At 45.2% G+C, this 27713-nt stretch overlaps 1 protein-coding gene across 7 annotated transcripts in view; it reads left to right on the top strand.

Annotated features, from left to right (window-relative positions):
* XPNPEP1 (X-prolyl aminopeptidase 1) overlaps positions 1-27713 on the top strand; it is a 59327-nt gene that overhangs the window by 9907 nt on the left and 21707 nt on the right. For 3 of the 7 annotated variants that reach the window (XM_045040657.1, XM_023240903.2, XM_023240904.2), the window contains exons 2-8: positions 1262-1350; positions 8252-8376; positions 19606-19669; positions 21069-21173; positions 23618-23710; positions 24047-24190; positions 25928-26023. In XM_045040657.1, the coding sequence (XP_044896592.1) occupies positions 1262-1350; positions 8252-8376; positions 19606-19669; positions 21069-21173; positions 23618-23710; positions 24047-24190; positions 25928-26023 (716 nt within the window). Of the gene's footprint in view, positions 1-1261; positions 1351-7163; positions 7276-8251; positions 8377-19605; positions 19670-21068; positions 21174-23617; positions 23711-24046; positions 24191-25927; positions 26024-27713 lie in introns of those variants that run through there. The other 4 variants (XM_045040658.1, XM_023240905.2, XM_023240906.2 and 1 more) reach the window with 3 other exon arrangements.

Genomic DNA, 27713 nt, shown 5'->3' with positions numbered 1-27713 from the left:
GTGAAGTGGTATCTCATTGTGGGTTTGATTTGTAATTCCCTGATGATGAGTAATGTTGAGCATTTTTTCATGTGTCGGTTGGCCATCTGGATGTCTTCTTTGGAGAAGTGTCTGTTCCTGTCTTTTGCCCATTTCTTCACTGGATGATTTGTTTTTTGGGTGTTGAGTTTGAGAAGTTCTTTACAGATTTTGGATACTAACCCTTTGTCTGACATGTCATTTGCAAATATCTTCTTCCATTCTGTTGGTTGCTTTTTAGTTTTGCTGATTGTTTCCTTGGCTGTGCAGAAGCTTTTTATCTTGATGAGGTCCCAGTAGTTCATTTTTGCTTTTGTTTCCCTTGACTCCAGAGACGTGTTGAGTAAGAAGTTGTTGCAGCTAAGGTCAAAGAGGTTTTTTGCCTGCTTTCTCCTCTAGGATTTTGATGGTTTCCTGTCTTACGTTTAGGTCTCTCATCCGTTTTGAGTTTATTTTTGTGTGTGGTGTAAGAAACGGGTCCAGGTTCATTCTTCTGCATGTCGCTGTCCAGTTTTCCCAACACTATTTGCTGAAGAGACTGTATTTTTTTCCGTTGGATATTCTTTCCTGCTTTGTCAAAGATTAGTTGGTTCTAAGACCTACTACGTCTGAAATGAATTCTAAAATAAGGGCCCCAAATAATTGAAGTTAAGAGAAGGAGTAGAAACCATAGTGAAAGAATGGGACACCATGAAGAAAGAGCAGGCAAATTAAAAAACAAAAGAAAACAAAAACCAGGAGTGCCTGGGTGGCTTAGTCATTGAGTGTCTGACTCTTGATTTTGGCTCAGGTCATGATCCTAGGGTCATGGGATTGGGCTCCATGGTGAGCGTGGAGCCTGCTTAAGATTCTCTTTCTCTCCTTCTGTTCTCTCCTGCCCTCTCTCTCTAAAAACAAACAAACAAACAAACAAACAAAACCCCAAACAAACCAAATAGAATTTGTACATGTGAAAAATAGAGTTGTTGCCAATAAAATCTTTTTAGACTAGTTAGGGATTAGACATAACTGAAGAGAATTCATGAATTAAGAGGTTAGATCTGAGAAGGTTTGCCTGCTATGGTGCTGTTTTAGCTGCAGATTTTATCTGAAACTTTTACTTAATTTCGTTTTGATATCGGGGTGAGAGTCCTTCTGACTCATGAAGGAAAATTGCTAAGTCAAGTAGATATCCTCTCTAAATAAGCCTTGCCACATATCCTATGGTCAAAGTCTGCAATATCCTGTTCTTTCTCTTCTTAAGGGCGAATCACCAGGATTTTCAGCTGAAAAATTTAAGAATAATTGAGCCTAACGAGGTGGCATACTCTGGTGACCCAGGCACGGAAACAGGTAATAATTTTGCCTATTAATTAGATGGAACATCTCAAAAGAATTAAAAACAATTTTTTTTTACATTTATTTATTTTTTGAGAGACATAGAGCACAAGTTGGGGAGGGGCAGAGAGAGAAGGAGACACAGAATCTGAAGCAGGCTCCAGGCTCTGAGCTGTCAGCACAGAGCCTGACGCGGGGTTCGAACTCACAAACTGTGAGATCATGACCTGAGCCGAAGTCGGACGCCCAACCGACTGAGCCACCCAGGCACCCCTCAAAAGAATTTTAGGTCCCCATACTCTAACTCCAAGTGGGAGAGAAGAGGGGGTAAAGGATTAATAATTGCTCATGGTTGGGACTAATTGGGTAGATATATATGTGGAAATTAAAAACCATTTTGTCTTTTGGCTTCTGGATAGTTGGTTACTATTTCTGTCTATATTTACCACTTTTTTAGGTAACACATTAGAGAATTTTAGTTTTTGTATTTCCTGTTTCTGGGGATTGGGTGGTGGTGGAAGAGGAGATAGGTTATTTTTTGGAAATGGCCTTTTCTGGTTTTTCTACTCTCTATTGTAAACTTTATTGACTACCTTAGAGAGTGGCCTCCAAGTTTTGTCTTAAGATTATGAAATGAGAAAAGTTTATAGTATAGTACTCTACTGTATACATTGAATGTACATTCAGGAAAATCTTTTTGGGAGAAATTTCTGGAACCATACTGTCTTCCCAGAACTGGCTGATTATATTGTTGGGTTGCCAGAATCCTGAATTCTGAAAAGTGGTATTTAAGTGCATTTCTATCCCTTGAAAGCTAACGCTTTTCTGAGGACCACCCAGGAGAACCACAGCATTTCCTTTTAGTTGACTGAAAAAAATTGATCACCTGAAGCACATAAGCCGTGACTGGTCTCTCTTTGGAAGAGCAGTGCTATAATTGCATGCAGTTAGGTCCCTTTTCTTTAAAAATATAGATAAATGTATCCAACACATTTTGGGTCACATTGGGAGGGGAGGAAGAAGGAAGAAGGAATGAGAAATAAGTAAGTAAAGGGAAAAAGTGATCGAATGATCAAATTTAGAGTTTAAAGAGAACTTCTCTTTATTATGTATGAAGAAAGAGAGGTCCAGGGAACATCAGTTGTCTGAGGTTGCTGATCCCAGCTGGAAACTAGAACCCACTTGTTTGACTCCATTGGTCTTAGAATACTTTGAAGAGAGCCTCTATTACATCCCCTAGATAATATGTTATAGTAGAGCATAGACTTGGGAATTAGATAGATATTGGGTCTTGGTGCCTGATGATCCAGTTGTCTGGGGCAAGTATTTAACTCCTGTTCCTTTATAAAATGGGAATAGCGAAACCTCCCTTGGAGGGTTATTGTGAGAACTAACCACTAATGTGTGTAAAGCCCTCAGTCCTCACTCCGCAGTGAGACAGAGAAGGAAACCACTGCCTCTAAAGCTGTTGATGCTGGAAGAGCAGCCTGGCATCTTTGCATGTGTTAAGATGCTGAAATCGGAGTAAACCAGCCCCTTCTATTCTTACAACAAGGCGTGTAGGAAACCCAGCTGGTGCTTCAGATCCAGACTCAAATAATATTTCTTGAGCTTTTATAATGTACTAGATGCTGTGCATGGTGCTCTGACACATGATGTCAAGTTAAATTCTTCTGGCCACCCAGTGAGGTAAATATGGTGTGCTTTTCATGTACTTTTAAGCAGTGAAGTTTTGTTTATGATAAAGGCTGAAGGTTTAGAAACTTATTTCTAAAAGCAGGCCCGCATGTACAAGAGACTTTTAAGTGAGTCATTCTCTTTAAAGCATGATTTAAAAATACCTGGCAGCGTATGGGCTAATGTTACATCATGGTCTAGGCTTGTTGCTCTTGGCTTCTTTCTTCCCTGCACACCCTGATTAACTCTTGGCTGCTTCTAAATTTCTAAAAGTAATGGAATGTGGAGTGAGCAGATGCTGTAATATGACATCTAAGATCCTAGCTCTCTTCTTTCACTGAAGATTCATTGCTGTTGGTTATACTGAGTCTGATTGATAAAAGATCATGACATAAGGTTGTGACCTTGACTCAGCCATCTTTGAGTGAGCATATGTATGTGTTAGGTGGTGGGCTAGATACGTGGATTCGGGAATGAGGATGGCATGGTCCCTCTCTTAGGGAGAAGCAATATATATGCCTGTTGCGCTATTTATCACATTGCCTTCGTAGTTAGTTAATGTGTATCTCTCTCTATTCATTGCACACACATAACATTTACTGTGTGTGTGACACTGTTTCTAAGTGCTTTGTATATAGTAACCTATCTAACCCTCATAAAAGTCACCTGGCGAGGGTTACCAGCCGAGACTCTCATCTCCTCCATCTTGGCCGCGTTTTCAAGTGCTGCCACCTCCATGGCTGGGTCTTGTAATTCTGTAAGCTTTGTCCCCTCCTCGGCTAGCTGCACACCCATTCAATTGCTTTCAGGGCCTGTTGTGCTTGCGGCCACAGCTGCTCCAGCCATCTTGGTGCCTGGAAGCCGCCTCCAATGCCCCAGCCCATTGCTTTAGTCATTGCCTATCACTATCTTCTTCACCTTTGCTGTGGCTGCCGCTGCCACTTACCATGTCCTGACTGTGGGTTGCGGTCTGGGGAGCGCTTTCTTTGTGTCTGATATGGGTGACAAAGAAGTGGCTGCATCTGACCAAGGACACCAACCAAATGTGAAGGAAGAGGAGAAGGGAGCAGGGAAGGTGGTGACGGCAGGTGGCATTGTGTAGGGAAGTGCGGGGTGTGAAGTAGAGTAAGGCCTGTGGTGCTGATGTTTCCGAGGAGGCCGGTCAAGAGGGGAAAGGTGAGGATGAGGCAGAGATGGTGATGAAGGTCAGAATCTGGTGGTGAGGAGGCAGGTTATGGTGACCATGAGGCGGAGGATGTCCTTGGCCAGTTCCATTTTGCCTGTGATGATTTTCAGTTTGGAATTGAGGATTTTGTGCTTGCCGTTAGTTCTGTTGACTATATTGATGAAGTCAGTGACTGATAAGGTTGATATGTACTCTGGTCAGTGCTATAAACTCCTAGTCAGTGCCATCAAAATCTTTAAGTCAGAATGTGCCCAAATAGAAGCCAAATCCTATAAGGAAATTGAAGATCTTGACAGAAAATACATTGGCTGCTATCATGTATTTGCTTTTTTTAAAATTCCAGATGCCCAGGCTGTACTCCAGACTAATTAAATTAGAAGTCCCCCAGGTAGTTCTGTTGTGCGGCCAAGGTGGAAATACTGCTCTGAGAAAGTCTGCATTTTGACTTGACTCTTTTCAGTGTCAACTTGCTCAGAAATATGGTTTGAAGCCCCTGAAAGATGTCACAGTAAAGTTTCAGATGCTGGCAAGCTTACAAGGTTGCAGTAGGCTTCATTTTGAACCCAATGGAGGTGTTGACATATAAACTTAGGTCGGATCAGATAATTATGATCCTTCTTAGATAGAAGAGAAATTACAGGTTAAACAGATTAGACCAAAGGAAAGGATGCCTCTCTGAAAAGTATTCAGAGGCAGCTATAATGCAAGGAACATGGGAATGTTTGAATTGTGAATAGGACTGTTTCCAGTGACTCTGTCATTAAGTACTTGCTGTCCTGTGGAGACTCCTGAGATGGAGCCCTGGTGCCGGTGGTCGATGCTACCCTGGCAAATTAAGAATGGAGCACTTCTTCAGTGAGTCCCAAGATCAACATGGTACCTCACAGGGGAGTCTATTGGAGGTAACTGTAATGACTGAGACTTCTGTAGCCCCAGATGCTGGTGATGATGGAGAAGAAGCAGATAAAAATGTGGAAGACAAACCTAAACAGATCCACATCTAGCGGAGTTCAAGCCACACTGAGTCAGGCTGTCAGTCCTTGACCATACTGGTCGTATAATGGCTCCAATGTCACTCTTCATTACTTCCAACATTGTATGTTAGGACATGTATAGTTAAGTAAAATATTTTTATTTGTTTAAAAAATGGGTTGGCAAAATACGAAACACTGGAGACACCAAATGTTGGTGAGGGAGTAGAGCAGCAGGAACTTTCATTCATTAATGGTGGGAGTGCAAAATGGTATAGCCACTTTGAAGACAAGTTTGGCAGTTTCTTACAAAACCAAATGTATTCTTACCTTAGGATCCAGTGGTCATTCTCCTTGGTATTTACCCAAAGGAGTTGGAAACTTAAGTCCATGCAAAAACCTGTACATGGATGTTTATGGCAGCTTCATACACAACAGCCACAACTTGGAAGCAACCATGATGACCTTCGGTAGCTGGATGTATACATAACCTGTGGTACATCCAGACAATGGGATATGATTCATCACTAAAAAGAAATGAGCTATCAAGAAAAGATGTGGAAGAACCTTAAATACATATTGCTAAGTGAAAGAAGCCAATCTGAAAAGGCTATGTGTTGTGTGATTCCAGCCGTCTGAATTTCTGGAAAAGGCAACACTGTGCAGACAGTAAAAAGATTGGTCACTGCTGGGGGTTGGGGGGCAGTGAGGCAGAGGGATAAAAAGACCGAGCAGAGAGGATTTTTAGGGCAATGGAAACTATTAAGCGGTTTCGTATGATGCTATAATGCTAGATACGTGACATGCATTTGTCAAAACCTGTAGAATGTACCACACCAAGAGTGAATTCTAAAATGAACTGTGGGCTTAGGGGGATAATAATGTGTCTGTGTAGGTTTATCAGTGGTAACCAATGTACCACTCTGGTGGGTGATCTTTTTTTGTTTTTTAAATTCAATTTATTTTATTTTTTTTTCAAGTTTTTATTTAAGTGCCAGTGAGGTACCATATAGTGTAATTTTAGTTTCAGGTGTATTGTTTAGTGATTCAACACTTACTTACAGTACCTAGTGCTCATCATGAGTGCCCTCCTTAATCCCCATCACTTATTTAACCTATGATCCCACCCTGCCTTCCCCCGGCCTCCCCTCTGGTCACCGTCAGTTTTTTCTCTATAGTTAAGAGTCTGTTTCTTGGTATTCCTCTTTTTCTCCACTATGTACGTTTGTTTTGTTTCTTAAATTCCACATATGAGTGAAATCATATGGTTGTTGTCTTTCTCTGACTGACTTAATTCACTTAGCATAATGCTTTCTGGCTCCATTGGTGGGGAATCTTGGTTGTGGGGGAGGCTGTGTGTATGTTGGAAAAGAGAGGTATATGGGAACTCTCTGTGTTTTCTGCTCAGTTTTGCTGTGAATCTGTAACTGTTCTAAAAAAGTAAAATCTATTTTAAAAATGAGCTGGAAAAACTCATTATTCTACTTGAATTCTAATAGTATAGTTTTGTGCCAGTATATGGGGTGTGGAAAAATATGTATGGTCCCTGTTTTATAATTCACTTTTTGTGAAGTTGTTATATGCCCATGGGACTATAACTATGATATAGTCATTATCTAGTCATATATCTATAGTTATCTTATGTATGAGTTATCAGAACCGTTCGCTGATGTCAGTAGTTTTTGAGAAAAGTTTTTTGAAAAACCAGCTGAAATGATTTGAAAGTTTGCATTATGTCCTTTATCACATAGAGATTGTCTCTTGTACTCATCAGGAGGCAAGAATACATTTTTGATTTGAGTATTTCTTTTGATGATTTCTTTACTAGAAATTAGTAAAAGTATGAAGTGTAAGAATTTCTAGTAAGACTACATTTAACATTTTCTTTTTAAAATGATTTTCATATTTGTTTCAGTTTTGTATTTTCTTGAGCTGGTGACTCCAGCTCTAGTTTTATTGGGATAAACTCTTAGGGACCCCTGCGACTTTTTCAGGGCTCGTTTGGAAAACCCTGGATCTACTCTGCAACCACCATATTTTAGAGAGGTGAACACAGACACTGAGACTCCACTCCCCTTCTCCCTGAGGTTGCACACCCAGTTGACAGTAGGTATTCACTAGATCACGTGACTTAGACTTTTAATTTGTAGTGGACTGATCTCCTAATCTGTGGTTGGCTAACAAAAATATTGTAATATGATATTTTAAGTTTATTTATTTATTTTGAGAGAGAGAGAGCACGAGTTGGGTAGGAGCAGGGAGAGGGAGAGAGAATTCCAAGCAGGCTCCGTGCTGTCAGCTCAGAGCCTGATTTCACAAACCATGAGATCATGACCTGAGCTGAGATCAAGAATCGGACGCTTAACCGACTGAGCCACCCAGGCACCCCTAAAATGTACTACTTTTAATGCGGTCAAACTTAAGCAGTAAAACATCAGAAAAAGAAAATAAAAATCACTCCAAGTCCCTCTCTCCGAAGGTAGCCACTAATTAACACTTGGGTGACTGGCCTTCTAGAAACTTCTCTCTGAATATACACATACAGATTTCCAGATAAGAACAATCTGTACATCTTTTTTGTAATTTGTTTTTAATCAACCACCAGTGGTTTTGGTGTCTTTGCCAGTTAAATATAGGTCAGTGTAATTTTTTTTTGGTCTGTAATTTTTAACGATTTTGTAGTGTCCTGTTGTATATATTATAGTTCATTTACCCAATTGTGTATTTTCCTCCACTTTTTTTTTTTTTTTTTACTATCAACAAAGATAGACAGGTATCTTTGTGCATCTGTTTATCTCTTTAGAATATAGCTGTGGCAGTGGAAGAGGTAACTGATCAATTTGGAAATGAGTATCGGTAGCTCAACTTTCCATGCCGCAAATGGCTATTAGGAAGTGGTATTTAAGAACTGTAAACTGTAGAGTTCCTGGGACCTTTGGTGTTGGTGTGGTGGGGGGTGGTCAGTTTGAAAATGCATCTAGGGTGGGGCAGCTGGCAGGCCCATCCCTAGGGCTGCCTTTGAACTAGTCACTGAGTTGCCCCAGGCAAGCTGGTTTTGGAACAAACTCTCCTGTTGTTGCAGACGGCAGAATGGCTCCAAAGGTAACCTCAGAGCTGCTTCGGCAGCTGAGACAAGCCATGAGGAACACGGAGTATGTGACAGAGCCGATCCAGGCCTACATCATCCCATCAGGAGACGCCCACCAGGTACTAAGTGGAGATGGGCCAGGGTTGGATCTCATCAGCCTGTCCTCTGTTTTCATTCTTTTCCTCCATCCCCAGTGTGTTTGTAGGATTCTAGCTGTCAGTCCACAACCGAGTGTGTCCTCCAGGGCTTGGCACCAGGGACCTGTGTCTAGTAGGGTCTCACTGAATGCTTGTTGCTTTGGCCCTGGCTTCCTTATTTCCGGTGAATATAGCCAGCTTTTAATAACTTGTGGAAGCATTGATGGACAAATGAAGGGGCAGAGATCTGGACCTTTCTTTCGCTGACACACCTAACCTCCTCTCCTCTGCCACACCCTATCCTTAGCAGAATTGTCTGTTCTGCCTCCCTTCTCCTCTCCCCATGCAGACTGTCCTGTCCCTCTGACATGGCCAGAAGAGCAGCCAGAAAGTTGTCACGGATCTCTACCCTAGCAGGTTTTAGGGGTAGTTCTGAATAACACCCTCCTTCCCCCCGCAACCACTACCTTTGATGGAAGTAACTCAGTAAGTGACCTTTACCTCTGAAAACACTGGTGAGCTAAATATGGGAGAATCGGGTTTGAAGAGGTGGAGATTGCATGTGGTGGGGCTGAAGGGCAGGGGGTGAAAGCATTCTAGTATCTACTCTTTTAGGTCATTCAGTCAGCAAGTGTTGGAATGCCTGTATCATGGTCATGCTCCTGCAGGGTTACAGAGATGAATTTAAGATTGAATTCCTGCCCTCACTATGCTGATGGTTTAGTAGAGAGATGAGACAGTATACAAAGTACTGTTCTCCCATAGAGTCACCTATACATATATATTTTTTATAACCTTTGCTTATGTGCGAGGCACTGCCTTAGGTGTGGTATGTGACACAAAGATTAGAATGGTCCTGCTCCCAAGAACGTACAGTTGAGTAATGGAGTAAAGATACATACACATGTGTCTGTATTACAAGGTGGAATGTGGAAATGCCTTCAAGAAAATATGGGCAAAGCGCTTTGCGAGTTTAGGGTTGAGAGGGAAAGATGATTGAGGGCTTTATGAGCAGGGGAGGCATTTGAACTGGATGTTGAAGGATGGGTAGAGTTGGATAAACAGAGGAAGGACGGAGAGGATTCTAGGCAGGGAGATTAGTGGGAGCAAAGGCCGAGGAGCAGGGCAGGGAAGGTTGGAGTGCTTTTGAGAAACAACATGGCAAGTGCCCCTGGCAGAAGCCCAGGCAGGTAATAAGCGATAGTGGGAATACAGCTGGTGCTCTCTGATCCTTCAGGGGCAGGTAACAGAAACCGCCCTGAGGTCCTTTGAGCAATAAAAGGCTTTCTAAGGGTTTATGGGCAGGGCCACTGCGCTGGCAGAACTCTAGGTTGTGAATGGTGGTCTCTGGAGTTGTGCGATGTCAGGGCCTCAGATGGGGTGGCTCGTGGAACCTGGGGGCAGGAATGCAGCTGGCCAAGAACAACTGAGATGGGAAGGGTTTCAGTTCTTGCCGTAGGTCAGTTTCTCCCTTTCTTAGGGAACATGGTAGACGGTAAACAGGGGCCAACCAATAGTTCCCACATTTATATCTTTTGATCTTCCAGATTGAGCTAGAACCTTAATCCCAAGTCCAGAGTCCTGGTTGAGAACTTGATTAGCATAGCAGCTTGGTGTTTATCATTGGTGTGTGTGTGTGTGTGTGTGTGTGTGTGTGTACACGTGTGTGTACACACACATGTGTGGTATGGCATGTGGTACAGACATGACTGATGATGACTGATAAGGGTCTATCATGATGGAGGGGTGGCACAAAAGAATATTACTATAAGTTGAGCAAAGTTCTCAAAAGATGTTCACTTTCACTGGCCGCTTTTCTGCCCCTCCTCAAGGGTGCCAGACCACATGGTTGTGACAATATCAGGCCAGTGTTAACCTGGGACAGCATGAAGATTGGATCCCTGCCTGGAAACATAAGATTTCCTGGCCTCAGGAACCAATGAAGGGCTGAAATAAATAACCAAAGGGATTGGATAATTAGAGGCAACAGCATGCAGTTCGGTGTACTTTGATGTTTAGAGCAGTATTCCCCAAACAGTATTCTGTAGTATTCCTGTTGTGTCTCATAAGGTGTTCTGCAAAAAGTGTATTCAGTGGTTAAGAATATAGTGAAATGAGCTAAACAGTTTCTATCTTTATGATAACAAAGTTCAACATAAAATTTATCATCCTATTTTCAAGTATGCAGTACAGTGGGTCAACTATATGCACATTGTTGTGTAATAGATCTCTAGAACTTTTTCATCTTACAGAACTGAAACTCTATGCCCATTGAACAACCCCCCAGTCCCACCTCCCACTACTCACACTCCCCACTCTCCACTCTACTTTCTAAGAGATGACTACTTTATATACCTCCCATAAGTGGAATCATACAGTATTGTCTTTTTGTGACTGGCTTATTTCACTTTGCATAATGTTTTTTAAGGTTCATCCATGGTGTAGCTTATGATAGGATTTCCTTTCTAAAGGCTGAATGATAATTCATTGTATGTATATACCACCTTATTTTTAAAGTTTATTTTTATTTTGAGGGAGCAGAGAGAGAGAGAGAGTGAGAGAGCACACACAAACAAGTGGAGGAGGAGCAGAGAGAAGGAAAGACAGAATCCCAAGCAGGTTCGACACTGTCTGCACAAAGCCCAGTGTGGCGTTCGAACCTAGGAACCGCGAGATCATGACCTCAGCCAAGATCAAGAGTTGGACGCTTAACTGATTTAGCCACCCAGGTGTCCCTATACCACATTTTGTTTTTATATGCCACATTTGAAAAAAATCTTTTCATCTGTTCATGAACATTTGGGTTGCATCCAGTTCTTGGCTTTTGTGAATAATGCAGGGAACATGGATGTGTAAATGTCTCTTTGGGATACAGTTTCAGTTCTTTTGGATATATACCCAGAAGTGGGATCTCTGGATCATATAGTAATTCTATTTATTTTTTGTTTTTTTATACTTTTTTTAATCTTTATTTATTTTTGAGAGAGAGAGAGAGAGAGGATGAGTGGGGGAGTGGGAAGAGAGAGAGAGAGAGAGAGAGAGAGAGAGAGAGAGAGACAGAATCCAAAGCAGACTCCAGGCTCTGACCTGTCAGCACAGAGCCCAACACAAGGCTCAAACTCACGATCCGTGAGCTGAAGTCAGGTGCCCCTAGTTTATTATTTTTTTAAGTAAACTCTTAACTTCTTAACCCCAATGTGGGGCTTGAAGTCACGACCCCAAGATCAAGGATGACATGCCCTACAGACTGAGCAAGCCAGGTGCCCCAGTAATTCTCATTTTTTGAGGAGCCTCCATACTGCTTTCCATGGTGGCTATGCCATTTTACATTTTCACCAACAGTGCACAAGGGTTGCCAACACTTATTTTCTGGTTTTTTTCCCCCTATAGTGGAATCCTAACAGATATGAGGTAATATTGCATTTTTTTTTTCATTGTGGTTTTGATTTGCATTTTCCTGATGGTTAGTGATGTTGAGCATCTTTTCATATGTTTGTTGGCCCTCTGTATGTCTCTTTTGGAGAAATGTCTGTTTGAGTCCTTTGCCCATTTGACCAGTTTCTTAACTGCAGGACTTCTCGGGGCCTTTAAATGCTAATGTGCACTGTAAAGTTGCACTTTAATGTGCAACTCTAAGGAGAGGAAGAAGTATTCAGCATTTCCTAGACTTAAATTAAATGTCCATGGATTTCCCACAGTCATCTTAGGGGTAGGGTAAGGGACTCAGTGTTCCATGGAATTCCTTGCTCCATTGATCCACAACAACACTTTTCATGCCATGATGGGTTAGAACTGGATTGAAGAGGTGAGGGGAAAGGGAGATCCTTGTGTCGAGAGAGGAAGCCACTGAAGACTAGGGTTCTGCCTGCAAAAGTGGATGAAGAGGGAGGTGAGAGAGTGCGAGATGTGAGTATAGGAGAAGTAGAAGATTCAGTCGGAACAGGGGTGGCATGTGAGGAAGCCAGGGTGGCGGGTATGTTACTGTTAGATTTAGTAGGCGTTGGTGGGGGCAGGGGAGGTGGGTGCAGTTTAGGGTGGGGGTTGGTGACAATTCTTCCTTTCACCTGTGTCCTCTAGAAGGGACTAACAAGATTCACCACCTTCGTGGGAACCAAAGTTTCCTGTTGGCTAAGGGCTAGATGAGTAAGTAGTTTGGCCCCACACAACCTGGGCCTGAGTCCTGGTAGGAGATACAGGTAGCAGGCACCCCAGCATTTAGGAAGGGCAGACTCTAGCCTTGTCCCTGAGGAGGTCCTTTCTTTCCCCTCCTGTCCAGGCTCCTCTGATGGGTCTTCCCTGTCTCCAGTCAGTCCCAGGCTTTAGCCTCTGGACTTGGGCTTCATGTCACATGGATTCCGTGTTGACGTACCAGTGATATTTTTCATTTTCTGCCTCTCAAGCATCAGGCAGTTGCCCTGGACTGATTTGGTTGCTGCTCTTGTATCTCCATATTGAGCAGGATGCTGGTTCCTGCGGTGGGAGCACATTATATGGCAGTTGGTGTGGGGTCTTCTGTGAGTTCCTGGATCAGTCTGGCTTCTCCAGACAGAACCAATAAAATTGTATAGAGATGTCCATGTGTGTAGAGGGACGTATCATGAGGGAGGGCTCCCACAGTAGTTCCCCTGGTTCTCAGACCTTTGGGTTTGAGCTGGAGCCACACCACTGGCGTTCTGCTTCCCCCAGCTTGTGGTTACCTAGTGCTGTATGTCCCTGTCTGAGTTAAAGGCCCAAGAATCAAGAATGCTGATGTCCGAGGGCGGGAGAAGATGAATGCCTCCGCTCAAACGAGGGAGCAAATTTCACTTTCCTCTATTCTTTTGATCTCTTCAGACCCTCAGTGGATTGGATGATGATTGCATTGGTAGGATGATCTTTAGTCTGTCTACCGATGCAAAATTTTTTTTTTAAGTTTATTTATTTTAAGAGAGAGAGAGAGAGGATCCCAAGCAGGCTCCATGCTCTCAGCCTGGAGCCCGATGTGGGGCTCAGTCTCATAAACTGTGAGATCATGACCTGAGCCGAAACCAAGAGTCGGACATTCAACCAGCTGAGCTACCCAGGTGCTGCATACTGACGCAAATGTTATCTCTTCCAGGAACCACCTTACAGACACAGCCAGAAATAATGTCTTACCAGCTAGCTATCTGGAGATGGTCTGAAGTCAAGTGGCTCATAAAATTAACCATCACAGTCTCCTAGCACTGTTGTCTGAAATTGGGTCTCTCCTCTGAGAGAGTCTCACAGGCCGTCATAGAGCCCCAGCTAAAGATTCCTAACAGTTTGGGGCACCTGGGTGGTCCAGCTGGTTAAGCGTCTGACTCTTGCTCTCACCTCAGGTCTTGATCTCGGGGCTTGATCTCAAGCCCCACGTTGGGCTCTGCACTGGGTGTGAAGCCTGAAGCCTGCTTAAAAAAGGAAAAAAAAAAAAAAAAGAAAGGACTCCTTACGGTTCACCTCAGGGAGAGGCCTCAGGTGTGTGAAAGACTGGATCCATGAGTGTTATTTGAATTAAAAGTTGAAAGTTTCTGGGTAAGGGGTGTGACAAGCTTTGCACTGTTGGTATTTCAGTTTGTTTTATTCTGCCTGGAGTTAGAATATAATATATCTGTTTACTAGCAGGGGATATTCTTGTAGCCAAGACAGGCCAAGTTTATCTTGATAACCTTGGTTCTGGGTGCTGTTCGTCAGCCATTTTGGGTTTTTGGTTTTTGGTTTTGGTCATTATAAAGCTGTTTCTGGTCCAATGGCCTGATAAACTTGTCTTCCTTGCTAAACTTTGGGAATGGCAGTGAGGTTGGCCAAACGGCAGGTGATGTAACAGGCTCTCATCAGCCCTTCATCTCCTGCTAATGGTCCCGGAATATCAGAATTGGATGGCTTCTCCCTGGATGAGTAACTGAGAGTCAGGAATTGAGGCTTCGGTCAGACAAGTCGGGACCCATTGAGGGATTTTGAACAAGAGAAGGACCAGGGGTTAGTATGGATTGGAGAAGGGAGATACTGGAGACCGAGAAGCCATTGGGAGGCCACTGCAGGATCCCAGAGTCAGGATACAGAGGGGTGGGACGTGATGCTGGCCTTAGGAGCAGAGAAGAGGGGAAGGATTGGAGGAGAAGCTGTAGAACACAGACTGAGTTTGGACCTGACAGGCAGATGGCAGAGGGGTTTGGGAAGGTTGGAACCTGAGAGGGTTTGCGATGCCGTCCAGAGAAGCAAATGAGAAGTCCCGAGTCCCTTTCTCGGTTCCTGTGGAGAGGTGGGGCAGAGTTGGGGTGACTGCTAATTGGGACTCTGGGGCCTTGCCAGGACTGTGAGGACAAGAAGGAAGGCTCGGCTTTGTGTGTGACCTGCTGCAGCAGCCTTCTCGGTAATAGAGAGGCTGCTGTTCTCTGTGGCTCTTGTTCCTAATTGTTTCATTTCAGGCTAGATTCAGAGTTGATGGAATTTCTCCTACGGGTGGGGAAGGGAGGGTGTTGGAGAATGAAGGAAAATCTTGAATTCTGTCCTTTGTGTACTTTCCAAAACACAAATACACACACCCACGCACTGTTCCGTGCTAGAGAGAAAATGCACCCCAAGTGCGTAATTACACAGGGACCTGGCACTCCAGGGGTCTGGTCCTCACTGTCCTCTGCAACTCTGAGGGGTTCTTTCTCTGTAAACCCAGAATAAGGGTTGCGGTATCATGAGTTTGGGCCCAGGGAGACTTTTGAGGTGAGGAATTGTCCATTCTTTCTGGTAATCTGGATGCTTTCATGTACCATCTAAGTCAAACATTGGGATTTGTGGGCGCCATTGGCCCCATGTCAGGAGAATCATTGGTTGGGGCCAGAGCTTTGCCAGCTCTGCCTTTAAGAAATCCAAATTCTTTATCCTTCCCATCTGTAAGGCTTTATATTCTGTTCCTGGGGGTAGTTTAATCGAAGGGTCATGTTCTGTCAGAGGTGACTGTGCCAACTTGAGTTTTTGGCTATTTTTATGGTTCTTCCTTCTGGAAGACTTGAATCAGATTTTCCTAAACTCTGTCCTACTCCCATTCTTCCTGGAGTTCGCTTCCTGTTTTGTATTTCTTAAACAGACTCTCTCCTAGGGTGGAGCAGTGATTTTTATCACAGAGTGATTTTATCCACTGTATTAATTAGAGTAATGCTAGCTATGGTAACAGATCTCAACGTTTCAGTGGCCGGGTACTGTGGAGCCTTAACTCTTGTTTATGTAGCAGTCTGGAATGGGTGTTCTTGGTTGGTGGCTGACTTTCTTCCACTAGTAAGAGAGCGATTTGGAGCTCCAGGCTCTTTCCATCCTCTGATGCCACCATTCCGGCTGGTGGAAGGGGGAGGAGTGTGGAGAGGGCACACCCAGTTTTTACTCTCCTGACCCAGACATCACCTCGACCCCACATTCCATTTATGAGAACTACTCACGTGAGCCCACTTAGATGCAAGGGGGCATGGGAAATGAAGTCCTAGATGGAAATACAGTTGTTGGCAATATAGTAGGGGTTTAGTAAATGTAGCTACTAGTATCTGTTATCACCCAAGGCAGGGCATGGACAAATGTCAGTGTGGATGCTTCTGTAAAATTCTGATGTGGGAGGTCTCTGAGTGGAGTGGGTCAGAAAACTTTGTGGAAGAGGGCATATTTGAGCTGGATTTTGAGAGATGGCTAAGGCTTTTTTTTTTTTTTTTTTCCTCTTCTTTTCTGGTTTACAGATGTGCCTTATTTGGCTGTGTATTATTTACATTGTTTGAATTAGATTTCAACACTTAAAAGTTGGGTGATCTCTCATGAACACACATATTTAGCCTCTCCTGTATTACTGAGGGTTGGCAACATGCGGCCTGCATTCCGGCATAACAGAATTCAGAGCTGAGAAGAGCTGCTCTCTCTGGAAGAGTCACTTCCTTATCCTGCTTTACTTGTTTAGTTTACTTGCCTGTACCCTAACACATTTAATGAGTTTGAAACCCCAGTTAATGATCCCTTCTGGTCTTGATAATGTATTAGTTTCCTGCTGCCGCTGTAACAAATTACCACAAACTTAGTGGCTTACAATAACACAAATCTATTATCTTTCAGTTCTGGAGGTCTGGAGTCTACAGTGGGTCAGTAGGGCTATGTTTTTTTTCTGGAGGCTCCAGAGGAAGATCTTATTTCCTTGCCTTTTCCAGTTTCTAGAGGCTACCTGCATTTCTTGGGTTGTGTCCCTTCTTCCATCTTCAAAGAGATGGCTAAGGTTTTAACTAGGTTGAAGGACAAAGGTTCATGTTTCCTTCTGCTTGTTCATTTATTCAGCAAATGTTGGTTAAGGACCTACTGTATGTTACCTATACCATGATAGGTTACCTATACCTATACCATGATAGGGACAGGGACAGTGATGAACAAAGACAAATACCCCCATCTCATGCAACTGGTATTTTGGGGCAAGATAATACCATAATGATATAAAAAAAGCTCAAGAAGAGAAGCATCTAGAAAAATGTGCTATACAGAGAGGTAAAGGCCAGCTGGCCACTTTGGATAGTCCAGGCAAGCCCCTCTGCGGAGGTGACATCTGATCTGCAGTGTAATGATGAGAAGGAGCTGGCCATGCCACGATCAGAAAGGGACTTTGATAGGCACAAGGAAAAGCATGTGCAAAGGCCCTGAAGTAGCAATGAGCTTTGGAAGTACAAAATACAGAAAGCAGGCGAGGTGGCTTGAACATCTCGGGTGGCTGGGAGAGTGGAGGGGAGTTCTGAGAGGACAGGAGGGTCCGATCAAGCAGTGCATTGGGGATGGGCTGGGGTTTGGGTTCTATCCTAAGTATGACGGGAAGCTATGGTGAGTTTTGAGCAGGGTGCTAACATGGTGCATACAGACATTTTGGAAAGCTCACTCTGTGTGTGTGAAGAATGGATTGTAGGGTTCGTGGTCCACGGGGAGATGGTGGAGGCTTGGATTGAATGCTGGTCTCAGGTGGAGAGAAACGGTGGTTTTGGAGAGAAAGCCGATAGCTCTGCTTCCTTGTGCCTTTTCCCCCGTATGCTAAGGCTTTGGCTTGTTTTAGACCTTTTGCTGTTCTCTGGGGAGAGTGTTCTTGGGTTTTGCCAGCTTCATTGCTGGGGGAAGAGTGGGAGGCCCAGGCCCAGTGCTTGTCTGGCCTCTCTGCCTAGCCTGTTGGTGTGGAGGTGACAGCTTTGGTCAGTGACGGCTTTCTGGCATGTTGACTACTTAGGTCATGTCTAGACATTTTTGCCCAGACCTCGTCTTGATCCCAAACCAAACATGTCCACCTGCCGTTAATTCCACCTCCTTTTGGAGAAACCTGCCTCCTGCCTTTGCCAATGGGCAGCTGCTTTGAGAGGCCCTGTCCCTCCTCTCGGGCTTGCCCCATTAGGGGTGGGACATTCCTCGAGAGCTGATCCCTGAGTGGAGACTAGCCGGGCCGAGATGAGCAATACCTTCTCTGCCAGTCCTTTGCTGGCAATCTCACTGTGTGTCACAGGTGGATGAGCCTCAAGCAGGGGACCCTCCTCATCCATCAGGAACATCTCCTGTGTCTTCTCCATTGTGTACTGTGATTTTTAGTATAAGAGTTATTTTTGTTTACTTAGTTTTCCCGGCCTCTTGGATGCTTTTTCAGCATTTAGGAAGAAACTGATACTATCTGTTCCATTGCATATATGCAGCACTCTCAGGTTTCTGGTGAGTTTTCTGTTTTAAACATTAACTTACTGTTCCTCACAGCAATCCTAGGAGAAGGGTGGGAACTCCTCCCTACCCTCCGTTTTTGCTTTACTTCTCTTTAGTTTTGCACCCAGTGATTGCTGGGTTTATAATCAAACGAGAAGTCTCCAGTTCATAAATGCTGCTGGCGGCCGTTTCCTTCTGCATTCTTCGTGCTGCCTGTTAAATGTTCCTCTATGGTTTGGGGATAAAACATGTGCCTGGTGTTGCTTTCAGCGGTGTGAAGGGACCTGTTTTAGAAATGAACAACTGAGCCTGAGAGACGCAGTGAGACCTGTTGCAGAGAGCTGGGCCTGCTGGAGGCCAGGTGTGACCTAGACCTGTCACGGCTCTCTGCACTGGCCCTCCGGCATCTCCGTGGGTAGTGTGTCTGTGCCTGGTTTGAGGCTGTGACTGCAGCTGCCCTGGTGAAAGGGGCAGGAGCAGAACATCGATGGCTTCTCACCCCTTCATCGTGTTGACCTAAAAACGCCTTGGTCCGGCAGCCCCGTTCTCCATCCTCAGCATTCTGAGCCCTGCCGGGTCCTTTAGCTCGGGAGAAACGCGCTAACGGTAGAAGGAGCAGCAGCTGTGGAGGTGCGCGTGCCAGATCCGGGCCGTGCTGTTGACCTGTGAGTGGGCAAGTTGCTTAGAGAGCCTGTCTTCACACTTCGCTATATCCTGGAGAGGGAGAATGTGTCCTGTGGGAGCAGCATGGCCTGGCGCTTCAGAGCCCAAGTTCAAATCCTGCCTCTGCTACTTGCGTGACCTTGGGGAGATTCCTTCGTTCTCTGTGTGTCATGGGCTGTCACCAGAAGTGGCATGCCACGGCCCTGTGCCCTCTGCACAGGAATGAGAACCTTCTGTGTTCCGCAGTCTCTAACCCCTTCCGCTTAGAGGCAGGGGGATGGGCAAGACCTGGTTTGGGACATGACGTTTTCTTTTGCTGAAGCCTCCTGGATATGAGGAAGCGTTTTCATTTATTCCCCAACAGGAAGGGACAGGGTCTGCGTGGGAGCGATTGGGGCTGCTACCTTGGAGAAGAACACACACTTCAGGAAGTTCAGAAACAAGCCAATGCCAAAGAGATCTAAGTGAGAGAACTATTGGCGCCTAAAACAGAAATTCAGCCTTTCTTTTCAGAAAAATAACAGATGCCTAAATGCCAGTGGCAAGGAAGGGAGAAGGCTACTGGTTTGTTTTTCAAGATCTCAGTGAGGAAAGAGCAGTTTTGATCTGTTTCATCCTGACTCTCTTTGTTCTGCCGAAGAAGAAATAGAGGCTGGCAGGAGCAGCTCTTTTAGCCCTTAATTAATTGGGGTCTTCTGGATTGTGCGCTAATTTTTTTCATGTTCAGTTTGACTTTTTAGCTAGACTGTTCCTTAAAGGTCCGCCAGCCTTTGTGTCCCTGCGGGGCCTCGCACATAGTTGAGCACGTGGAGCGCAGTTGGCACGTGACTGGTTGAGGTCCAGTTCGCCCTCCCTTTTGTTTTCCAGAGTGAGTACATTGCTCCGTGTGACTGTCGGCGGGCCTTCGTCTCTGGATTTGATGGCTCTGCGGGTGAGTTGCTAACTGCTCTGTCTGTTCTTTCTGTACTTTTGTTCACTTCCCAAAAATAATGGGGCCAGGCTTCAGCCCGTGATAGGACCCAAAAGAGAATGCAAGCCGGACACTCGCCCTTGAACCTCTGCAGAAAGGTGTGAATTCCCAGCATCCCCCAGTTCCCTAAGGTCAGCTTTTAGTGGCCCTTTTCTCTATGCTTTTGCTATTAAAGTTTTATGGTATTTATTTACTTATTTGCTATTACAGTTTTAAATAATTTTCATTTAAAAAATGTTTTTGAACTTTTCATTGAAAATAATATATGTACAGAAAACCGTATAAATTAAACTGAAGATACCTGTGTCAACGGCACTCTATAAGTAATGGTCACTAACTGTACCCCAGAACCCTCACCTTAGCTTGCTGGTCTTGTGTAATTCTCCCAAGTGCTTGCTTGGCTTCTGGGTAATTTCACTTTCAGTGTAAATAATAAAGGTGGGGACACCTGGGTGGCTCAGTCGGTTAAGTGTCCGACTTTGGCTCAGGTCGTTATCTCACGGTTCATGGGTTTGTGCCCCGTGTCAGGCTCTGTGCTGACAGCTCAGAGCCTGGAGCCTGCTTGGGATTCTGTGTCTGCCTCTCTCTCTGGCCCTCCCCCACTTAGGCTCTCTCTCCCTCTCAAAAATAAATAAACATTAAAAAACTTAAATAATAAAGGTGAACATTGAGCTACATTGGTGCCCTGCCCTAACTTTTCCAAAACTGCCCTGTCCTTGAGTTTTAGGGTGATTTTTCCCCCTTCAGACTCCCATCATTAGGCTAGTTAGACTCGGCAAGAACCACTTCCTTTTGTGTATGTGCTTGTGTTGGTTAGCCCCTTAGGATTGCTTTTGGCTGGTACCTCTGCTGAAAGCCTTGAGTTCTGCCAGGCCTGTAGGAACTGAGGGCAGGTAGGGGTGGGAGATGTCAACCCCTGCTGGTGACCAGTGAGTCACCGTGAATATGTAGAGTCCAGTGGGTTTCTCAGAAAAGGTGAGACCATTCCTCTGGAGTAGAGCAGATCACTGTGCTGGAATCGTTTTCACCTCCGGGTTGTTGATTATGAGGCCATTTTGACCATAGGTGCACAGTCCTCTGTTCTGTTGGCCTTGACTCGAGCTGTGCAATTGGGGTACTGTGCAGGGACCAGGCCTCAGGCAGCCTTCAGAGCTTGGCCCACAGCTTGATCTCAGTGGCTTTGTGTTCTTTTGCCTGGAGCTTTCTGTGGAGTCAAAGGCCCATCTGCGCCACTGGAGTGAGGGGTGGTGGGAGGCTGGGCCCCAGGGCTCACTGTGCTTGCCTGCCTGCCACCACCGTGTGCAGCTTCTGCGTGGTTGTCAGAAACGTTTCTCTTTTGTTTGTTTACTCCCTGCTGCAGGCACAGCCATCATTACGGAAGAGCATGCGGCCATGTGGACCGACGGACGTTACTTTCTCCAGGCTGCCAAGCAGATGGACAGCAACTGGACGCTCATGAAGATGGGTGTGTAGAGACATGGCCAGCCCAACTTCAGTTGGCCAGCTTTGGGAAGGGACCCTAGGGTTTTATGAGGTCATGGACCCTTTTGAGATTTCAGGGTATCTTAGTCGGCTTTGGCTGCCATAACAAAATACCAGAGACCAGGTGGCCTAAACAGCACAAGTTTGTTTTCTCAGTTCCGAAGGCTGGAAGTCTAAGATCAGGGTGTCAGTATAGTCAGGTTCTGGTGTCAGCCCTCCTCCTGATTTGCAGACGGCTGCCTTCTCACTGTGTCCTCACACGGCAGAGAGATAGATCTCTTTTCTTCTTTTTAAAGGGCCACCAATCCTATCAGATTAGAATTCCACCTTTTTGACTTCATTTAATCTTAATTACCTCCTAAAATCCTTCTGTCCAGATACAGTCACATTGAGGTTGGGGCTTCAACATGTGAATTTGGGGGACACCAACGTGGCACCAGAAAACCCTCTTTCTCTCACATTTACATGCATACACACACACACACACACACACACACACACACACACACACACACACACACAAGCATGCATTCGGGGCTGTGGGGCTGTTATAAATGAACAGGATAGTGACCTTTAAACTTTCTGATTGCATGCCTCCGTTAATGGCTCATGCACCCTCAACATATATGTATACTTGTTTATGTGTCTAGATATACGTGCTGCTGTCCATCTGCATTTCAAATGTGAACAAAAATTAATTTCTTTGTTTTTTAGAAAAAATGAATACAAATAGACCTCCTAAAATTTTCTGTTTGCGCCCTGGTGGATCAGTCAGTGTACCCCTGGGGTATGGGCATCTCTCCTTGGAGCCCACATCTCCAGCTGTCAGGTCTGTTAGCACTTTGCGGGGGGGTATAGTGTCAGAGGAGCAAATTCTGCTTATTCCTTCAAGTAGGTATTTGGTTTCCCCGGGGAATGAATCTTCCTTCTTTCCAAGTCTGTCTCTAGTTTGCCTGAGCCCCTCTTTCCTCAGGCATTTCTCCTGCATAGGGAAATTCTGGTGGGTTTGGTTGGGGAGTGATTCATCCCTGGGGTTTTGCCAGATATCTGTCTGCTAGGAAATAGCATGACTTCATCCTATAAAAGTCATACGAGGGGCATTAAAAGAAACTTCGTTAGTAAGTGGCTTTTTAGCGGTTTGGGAAAAAAATAGCCAAGAATCAAATAGCAAAATAACAGCTCAGTGCCAGCTTTTAGGCAGTTTTTGGAATTGAAGTTCGTGAGCTCATTTCTTTATAAATCTTTGAACTTCCCCTCTGTGGTTATGTGGTTATCAGCAGTCCGTAGGGAAAATAGTGAAGATAAGTACTGGTTTAGAATATATGAACTTTCACTCTAAATATACATGTATTTCACCAAGCTGTTAAGTTTTTAGTAAAAATCTCATCAGTTAAGAAGCACGCATCCAAACATAGAAGGTATTGGCTTGGATTAAAGAAAAACTGGAATATCAAAAATAACTTCAGTTCCTTTCTCGGAGCTTGTTTGGTGTCCTATGACGAATCGCTCGGAAGAAACGGAAAGGGCTGTTTGCTCTCGGGAGTTGGAAAGCCAGGGAGCCATTGTAAAGATGATGGTGACGGGTACCTGTGTGTTCCTGTCTTAATCTTTGGAAAGATTTCTTTGCTGCAAAGGCTTGTGTTCAGCCCTCCAGTCAGGCCTGGTTGAGGGGCGGGAGCCTTCTCTCTGCCACCCTGCCTTCCAGTGAGGGGAGAGTACCATGGCATGTGTTTCTCTTACCTGGTGTGGGATGTGAGGGAGGCCCCCAGCTCCCAGCCTTCACCAGTCACCACCCAAGTGCTCTTCAAGTGACCACTGGTGGTAAAGTGACTGATGGCAGAGAAGATGTTGTTTGCAGTGACATGTGTACCTATGTTGCAGTGATTCCCGGGGTGCTGTTTTTACCAGGAGTCGAATGAAAATCTTGCCTTTTCTTTTTGTTGTCTTCTTACTCTTATCGTATGCTTCCGTCTTAATACACCTGGGTGTTAAGGGGCACCTGGGTGACTCAGTTAAGCGTCTGAGTCTTGATTTCAGCTCAGGTCACGATTTTGCGGTTCATGAGATCGAGCCCCGCATTGGGCTCTTCGCCAACAGCACAGACCCTGCTTGGGACTCTCGTTCTCCCTGTCTGCCCCTCCCCCGCTTGTGCATTCCCTCCTCTCTCTTTCTCTCTCTCTCTCTCTCTCTCTCTCTCTCTCTCTCAAAAAAAAAAAAAAAAAAAGAAAACACACCATCTTATACTTCTTGCAGCCTTCCAGGATTGAGGGAAGTTCAGATTTTTTCAAGTGCCACCCATCCACCTTAGAGAAGGAGCTTATTAATAAAGGCCCTGTTATCATGATGTTGGTGAATTGCTTCCTTCTGGGTAGGACCGTGAGCTTGGTTCCACTGGGAATTGTTTCTTCTCTGTTCTTCCCTCTGTAGGTCTGAAGGACACACCAACTCAGGAAGACTGGCTGGTGAGTGTACTTCCTGAAGGATCCAGGGTTGGTGTGGACCCACTGATCATTCCTACTGGTGAGTGAGCTGGGGTCCTTCCAGCTTGGGTGAGGAAGTGGGTTCTAGATGCCTCTCCATTGTCCTTTGTTTGTGGGACGTGGATCCTCTGGGGGCTCGGCGTGACTTGACGTCATGGTAAAGATCAAGGTGAGGAGAGGAGTTCTGGCAGAGAGGCAGGGGAAGGCGGTTGGTGGTGAAGATCACCTCTTTGCAGTTCTGCGTCCTACGCACTCAGCGCTAGGCCATGGGAGGATCGCCTTTCAGAAGGCGCTGGGCTCTCAAGGCTCTGCTGCCTGCCTTGGCCGAGATGGTGTTCAGTTCATGCATGGCTGGGCCACGTGTATTTCTCCCCAGATTACTGGAAGAAGATGGCCAAGGTTCTGAGAAGTGCAGGCCACCACCTCATTCCTGTCAAGGAGAACCTTGTGGACAAAATCTGGACAGACCGTCCTGAGCGCCCGTGCAAGCCCCTCCTCACCCTGGGCCTCGATTACACAGGTCAGAACTGTGCTGCATGCAGCAGGGCCCCCAGCCGTTGTCCCTTCCACCTGTCACCTTTGTCTTCATCGCTGTCCTGAATCAGAGTTGAGCTTGAGCTCACGGGAGGACTCTGTCCCATGCTGGCACTGGCACTGGTGGGGTATTTCATGAAGGCAGGAGCTTTATTTGTTTCCAGGGTTGGCACCTACTTACCACCTACTTTGCATAATTTATTCTTGCCCTGCTCTTCTGGGCAGACCTTTGGCTGCTGCTAAGATGGCTTTTTTACTACGCTGTTGCTCACTGCCTCTCTCACGTGTCTGATATTGGAAACAGGGCTGAGGGGTTTCTAGCTTCCATTTCTTTTTCTTTTGCCCGCGTTTGTAGATTTACCTCCTTAGGCCGCGCCCCCCCCCCCCCCCCCCCCCCCATCTCATACCTTCTGCTTTAGCGGCTTTGGGGCATGGGTTTCTTAGGCCTGTATGATAGTGGTCGGTGTGGAGCAAGTTCTGTGAACCATTTGTGGGAGCTGAAAGTGTGGATTTATGAGTGAGGGATACAGAGAGAGGCCAGGGAGGTGGGGCTAAAGGGGAGGGAGTTGTGTGGTAGAAACAGCAGAGTAGAGGTGGATGGGGGATGTCTGGAATGTAGGCAGATTGCCCAGAGGGGTCCTGGGAAGAAAGCATTACAGCCCAGACTCTTGCCAAGTTTTAAACAGCATTCCCGAGCTGATCTTCAAAGCGGTGTTGGTTGTGGGGGCAGCCCCCAGCTTGCTCTCCTTGTGATGCCCTCACCGGAGGGTAGCTCAGATTCAGGGGGATAGGTCCAGGGAGTGGCCCAGGGTCAGCTAGACATTTTCCATTCTCATGTTTTGAGTTTTTTAGAAGCTGAATCAGAGGCGCTGACCTATTACTTGTAGGAGAGGGGAGAGCAGACGTTGAGGGTAAGACTTGTGTTCAACAAACACGAGTACCTACTATGTGCAGGACACTGTGCCAGGTGCTGGGTGAATAAGACAGAGGGTCGTCCTGTTCCCAGGTGGCTGTAACCGGAGTTGAAAGTACCGTTTCGTGGTGGGGATGGTGGTGGTCATGGTGGTGATGGGGTGAGCTTCCCCAGGGCTACCATTCCATCTGGAGAGCCATAGGGAGGCCCTGGCTATGACAGGGCAAGTGTGATTTAGAAGTAGTGGTCCCAGTGAGTCAGATTGCAGGGAGTACCTAGGTCTTAGCACCAAAGGGCGAGTCTCTCGGCTCCAAGAACGTAAAGTGGGTGGTATTCCCCCGGCCTGTAAGACTGGGTGAGTTTTCCCTCCTGGGCAGTATGTTCTCGTAGCTCCCTGTGCCTCTGCTGTTGTGCCAGTTCTTACACGGAAGTGTAACTGTTACTGGTTTAATTATTTGCCTTCCCATCTAGGTTGTAAGCCCTCTGAGGGCAGGGACTGGGTATAACTCAGAGCTGTAGCCATGGTGACCAGCACAATGCCTGGCAGATATCTATGCCTGGGAAGTCTAGGTGCTTCATAGACATTTGTTGGATGAACAAATGTATTAGTTTTGTCGGTGAGGTAGTCAGGGCTCTTGAAAGTCAACAGGTTTGGACAGAGGCTTAAATCCAGGCCTCCTGTTTGCTCAACCAACATGCTCCCTATAACAGGTGGTGCTGGCTCAGAATGTTTGGGATGGGTTCTTTCAGTTGGCTCCCGTGGGTCCCTGGAACCAGGGCCAGAGCCGCAAGCACGTTTGTTTCTTGCAGGCATCTCCTGGAAGGACAAGGTTGCAGACCTTCGGTTGAAAATGGCCGAGAGGAACGTCGTGTGGTTTGTGGTCACTGCCCTGGATGAGATTGCGTGTGAGTGCTCTGGCTTTACTGTTTGGGCATGTTACCCAGTCTCTCCCTTGGTTCTCTGGGAATCTGTGTGTTCGTGCAGATCAGCTTTCTGAGTGGCCAGGGAATAAACAAAAGACTTATGTCACCAAATGGGTATATGATGCACCAAGTAGGATGGAGAAAGAATTATAGAGGATGGGAGAGGGGAATGTAGCTTTGCCCAAAGTGGTATTACAGCCAGGGGCTGATGTTAAATCTATGGTGGATGTCCACCTCTGAGCAGTCTCTTCAGGACTGGGACACCTCTGAGGAAGGACATTCCTTCCTAACACTTAATGTCTGTCAGTATTTGTGTGTCTGTCAATATTCATGTCTCTTTATAGCTGTAGAAGTGGCACCATAGGAGATTATTTTTTTCTCTGTACTTTTTCTGTAGGCCACTGTGTTCTTCACAGTGAGAATGTTCTAGAAATATTTCTCTTTTTAAAAAATTTTTGTTTTTATTTACTTATTTAGAAAGAGAGAGAGAGAGAGAGAGAGAGAGAGAGAGCAAGCAAGGGAAGGGCAGAGAGAGAGGGATAGAATCCCAAGCAGGCTCCACACTGTCAGTGCACAGCCTGATATGGGGCTTGAACTCATGAACCATGAGAACATGACCTGAGCCAAGATCAAGAGTTGGAAGCTTATGGGGCACCTGGATGGCTCAGTTGGTTAAGTGTTGACTTTAGCTCAGGTCATGACCCTGTGGTTTGTGAGGTTCGAGCCCCATGTCGGGCTCTGTGCTGACAGCTCGGAGCCTGGAGCCTGCTTCAGATTCTGTGTCTCTCTCTGCCCCTCCCCTGCTCGTGTTCTGTTTCTCTCTGTCTCTGTCTCTCTCAAAAATAAATAAACGTAAAAAAAATACAAATAAATTAAAAGAGTTGGATACTTAATTGACTGAGCCACCCAGGAGCCCCATGTTCTAGAAATATTTGTACCTCAGAAAACTCAGGAACTATAAATATTTTTCACCAGCTTTTCTGATACAATAGCAGTTTCTGAATCTTTAGACCTTAAACAACCTGCATGCAATTGTTTAGTACCTGTCATCCTCTAGAACCTGAAGGAATCTTGGTGAATCTTCCTGTTCCGTCTTCCTTTTCTGACTGGGTTTGACCCAGGGTGACTGAGAAGAGGCACTACCTCATTTTTAAATTTTCTCATTAGAGAAAGAGACCCTACTACACAGTGTCCTATGTCTCCAGTCCCCAGCCCCAAAACTTTGTCAGATATCAGTGATACTTGACATGTGTCAGTGACTTATATCCTTAATTAATTAATAACCTCGACATCAGGGAAAATAACATATATAAAATTAATTTCTCCCTTTGGTTTTAAGAAAACACATTCCCATTGTGGAAAACCTGGAAAATGTAGAGGAAGTAAAAAGAAAAAGAAAAAAAAGCACCTATTTTTTGTTACCCAGAGATCATCACTGTTAATATTTGGTGCGTATATAATTTTGAAGCTTGATTTTTTCCAAAGTATCAGCATACTTTAAGCATATATAATCGTAACTTAAGTAAATATAAATATCCCATCATATGGTTGGTTATACCATAATTTACTTTACCCATTCCCTTAAGGATGACCTTAGGTTATTTTTGATTTTCTCATGATTTTATTATGATGCCGCCATCAAAATCTTAGTGCATCAAAATCTGTGTCTTGG

Source organism: Felis catus, chromosome D2 (genome assembly GCF_018350175.1).
Source record: "Felis catus isolate Fca126 chromosome D2, F.catus_Fca126_mat1.0, whole genome shotgun sequence".
Lineage (NCBI taxonomy): Eukaryota > Metazoa > Chordata > Mammalia > Carnivora > Felidae > Felis > Felis catus.
The sequence above is the reverse complement of the archived record's forward strand: the minus strand, read 5'-3'. Positions and strand labels throughout refer to the sequence as shown.